This window comes from Macaca thibetana, chromosome 8 (genome assembly GCF_024542745.1).
Source record: "Macaca thibetana thibetana isolate TM-01 chromosome 8, ASM2454274v1, whole genome shotgun sequence".
NCBI lineage: Eukaryota > Metazoa > Chordata > Mammalia > Primates > Cercopithecidae > Macaca > Macaca thibetana.
This window is the reverse complement of record NC_065585.1, coordinates 1,330,338-1,332,702: the sequence shown is the minus strand read 5'-3', so window position 1 is coordinate 1,332,702 and position 2,365 is coordinate 1,330,338. Positions and strand designations below refer to the sequence as shown.

General features: G+C 64.1%; 2 protein-coding genes across 5 annotated transcripts in view; one reads left to right on the top strand and one right to left on the bottom strand.

Annotated features, from left to right (window-relative positions):
- GPAA1 (glycosylphosphatidylinositol anchor attachment 1) overlaps nt 1–2,365 on the top strand; it is a 288,404-nt gene that overhangs the window by 11,532 nt on the left and 274,507 nt on the right. The gene's annotated exons all lie outside the window — the stretch shown is intronic.
- The window catches only part of PUF60 (poly(U) binding splicing factor 60), a 71,316-nt gene continuing 69,537 nt past the window's right edge, over nt 587–2,365 (bottom strand). For all 4 annotated transcript variants that reach the window (XM_050800909.1, XM_050800911.1, XM_050800912.1 and 1 more), the window contains 5 exons: nt 2,090–2,303; nt 1,820–2,010; nt 1,557–1,692; nt 1,127–1,362; nt 587–1,029 (listed from right to left, as the gene is read on the bottom strand). In XM_050800909.1, coding sequence (XP_050656866.1) covers nt 730–1,029; nt 1,127–1,362; nt 1,557–1,692; nt 1,820–2,010; nt 2,090–2,303 — 1,077 coding nt within the window. In that variant the 3' untranslated portion in view covers nt 587–729. The remainder of the gene's footprint in view (nt 1,030–1,126; nt 1,363–1,556; nt 1,693–1,819; nt 2,011–2,089; nt 2,304–2,365) is intronic.

Here is a 2,365-nt window from a genome sequence, read left to right as displayed (position 1 = left end):
GGCCCTCGCCGCCCAGTACGCCCGGACTGCGGCCCCCAGAAGGCCCCGCGCGGTCGCCTCCGAGGACCCGTAGCTGCCCCGCGCAAAGCCTGCCGGGAAACCGGGCCCGCCCCGCGCGTGGGATTGCGGGAATTACAGTCCACGAGCGGCCGCGCCCTCCGCAGCCGTTTACAGCCGACCCCTGGCCACGAATCTCAATGCGCGGCCTCCTCCCGGGAAGCGACCACGCCCGCCCGCCCGCTCCCTCGCCTTGGACGACCGACTTTACGGCACAAAAGCACACTGGCAGCGCGCGCTGTCCGGCGGGTCGCGGTGTCCCCCTTCTGTCAGCACCACCCTGCGGGGACGGCTGCGAGCCCGCGCCCGAGCGCCCGGCGCCCCAGGCAGCCCCGCCCACCTAGCTGCCGCCACCCGCGGGACGGAGCCCAGGGAGCCAACCCCCTGCCCAGGTCTCGCCCTACGGCGGGCCCCGCCTGCTTCCACGAAGCAGGTCCAGAGACCACCCCCACTCCGGCCCCCTCGCCCTAGACGCCCTAAGGACACACACCCAGGATGGGTGACAGGACCGATGGCAGACACACGGACGTTCAGGGCCAGCAGCATCCGCACCTTTATCCGCACTATAGGCCGGGCTGGGCACAGTGCGCCTGGCCCCGGGGACACCACTGTATCACTATAAAACCCAGAGGAAACAAGGAACAAGTGCAAGTCCGGGGAGAGGGGCCAATGTCACGCAGAGAGGTCACTGTTATCAAAACGCTCCTGGTCGTACACTTCAGCCACCACCTTGCGGCCAGCAAACCAGCGCCCATTGAGGGCCTGGATGGCCTTATGAGTCTCGGAGGCTATGGAAAACTCTACAAAGATCTTGACAATGATTTCCGCATCTTCCTCCTCGCCTTGTTTCTCTTGGTAGATGATGACGCGGTTCACGGCCCCGAACTTGCCACACTCCTCTGTCACCTCCCCTTCCAGGTCATCATCGATGTCCTTGGGGTCCACCATGTTGCGCAGAACCATCACTGTGGACTGTGGGGCCGGGGCGAGGGGAGACAGCTGAGTGCTGCGGCCCTGCCCCCTACCTCCCCCACCTCCCCGCTGGCCACCATCCCACCCCTCTGCCTACCTCCTGTTTGCGGAGCAGCTTCTGCATCACCATGTGGCGGGCGCTGCTGCCCGAGATGCTCATGTGCTCCTGCTCGCTCAGCATCTCTGGCCGCTCTGACTCGGGAAACAACTCCTCTTCTTCCTTCTCCTTCTTGGGCTCCAGGAGACCCAGCGTCGGAGGGCTGGCCAGGATGGGGTTCACCACTCCCACTGAGGGGATGGTGACCGGAATAGGAGGACGGGCTGGGGTCACACCTGCAGGAAAACCACTCAGGTCCATCAGTCACTCCCTACCACCCTCCTTCCCAGAAAGGCACAGAACTGACCAGCCATGGCCTGCCCTGGGCTCAGAGGGTTGCGGCCAGACCAACAGGGCCAGGCAGCTGAGGGCAGCGAGCCTAGAGATGCCAGGACAGGAGAGGAAAGGATCTGGTACCACTTGGACTCACCTGTGATGACTCCAGGTGCCTGGGCAGCCATGACAGCCTGGGGCAAAGTCCCCAGGGGCTGGGCCAGGGTCAGTGCTGGGGACACCAGTCCAGGTGTGCCCAGGGTACCCAACACTGCTGCTCCGGCCACTGCTTCCTGCAACCCAAAAGGTCACCATGCTCAGTCCCTGGTCTGGCTACTCAAGACCACCTTGAATCAGTCTCCAAGGAATCAGGGCCCGGCCCGCCCACCCTCAAGCTGACACAGATGTGTGGGCCCTCACCTGAGCTGTGATCTTGGCAGTGGCTGCAGCAGCTGCCACAGCAGCGGCAGGTGGGAGGCCTCCAGGCGTGGCCGGTGTGAGTAGGGGCATGGGCGGTGTGACGGCCTTGCCCACCCGCAAGTACTGGCCACCGAGATCAAAGAGGTTCATGGAGGACACAGCATCTTGGGACGACTGGGCCTTCTCGTACTCTGTGGGCAGTAGCAGCAGTGAGCAGGGCCAGCCCCAGCCTCAGGTGGCCCCCATCCCGCCTCAGCCGCCCCAGCTCACCAATGAAGCCATAGCCCTTGTGCTTGCCAGTTGTGGGGTCCCGGGCCAGTGTGCAAGACTTGATCTTGCCAAAGGCCTCAAACACACTCTTAATGTCATCGTCTGAGAGGTCCTGGTGCACAGAGGCCACGTAGATGCGGTTGAAGGCCCGTGCCTCCTCAGCCAGCTGGTCTATGATGGGCTGAGCCTGCCCTATGTTGCTGGGTCTGCCCACCTGGGGAAGAGTGGGTGAGATGGAGAGACCTGTCAACCCAGGCCCGGCCACAAAAGACTTCT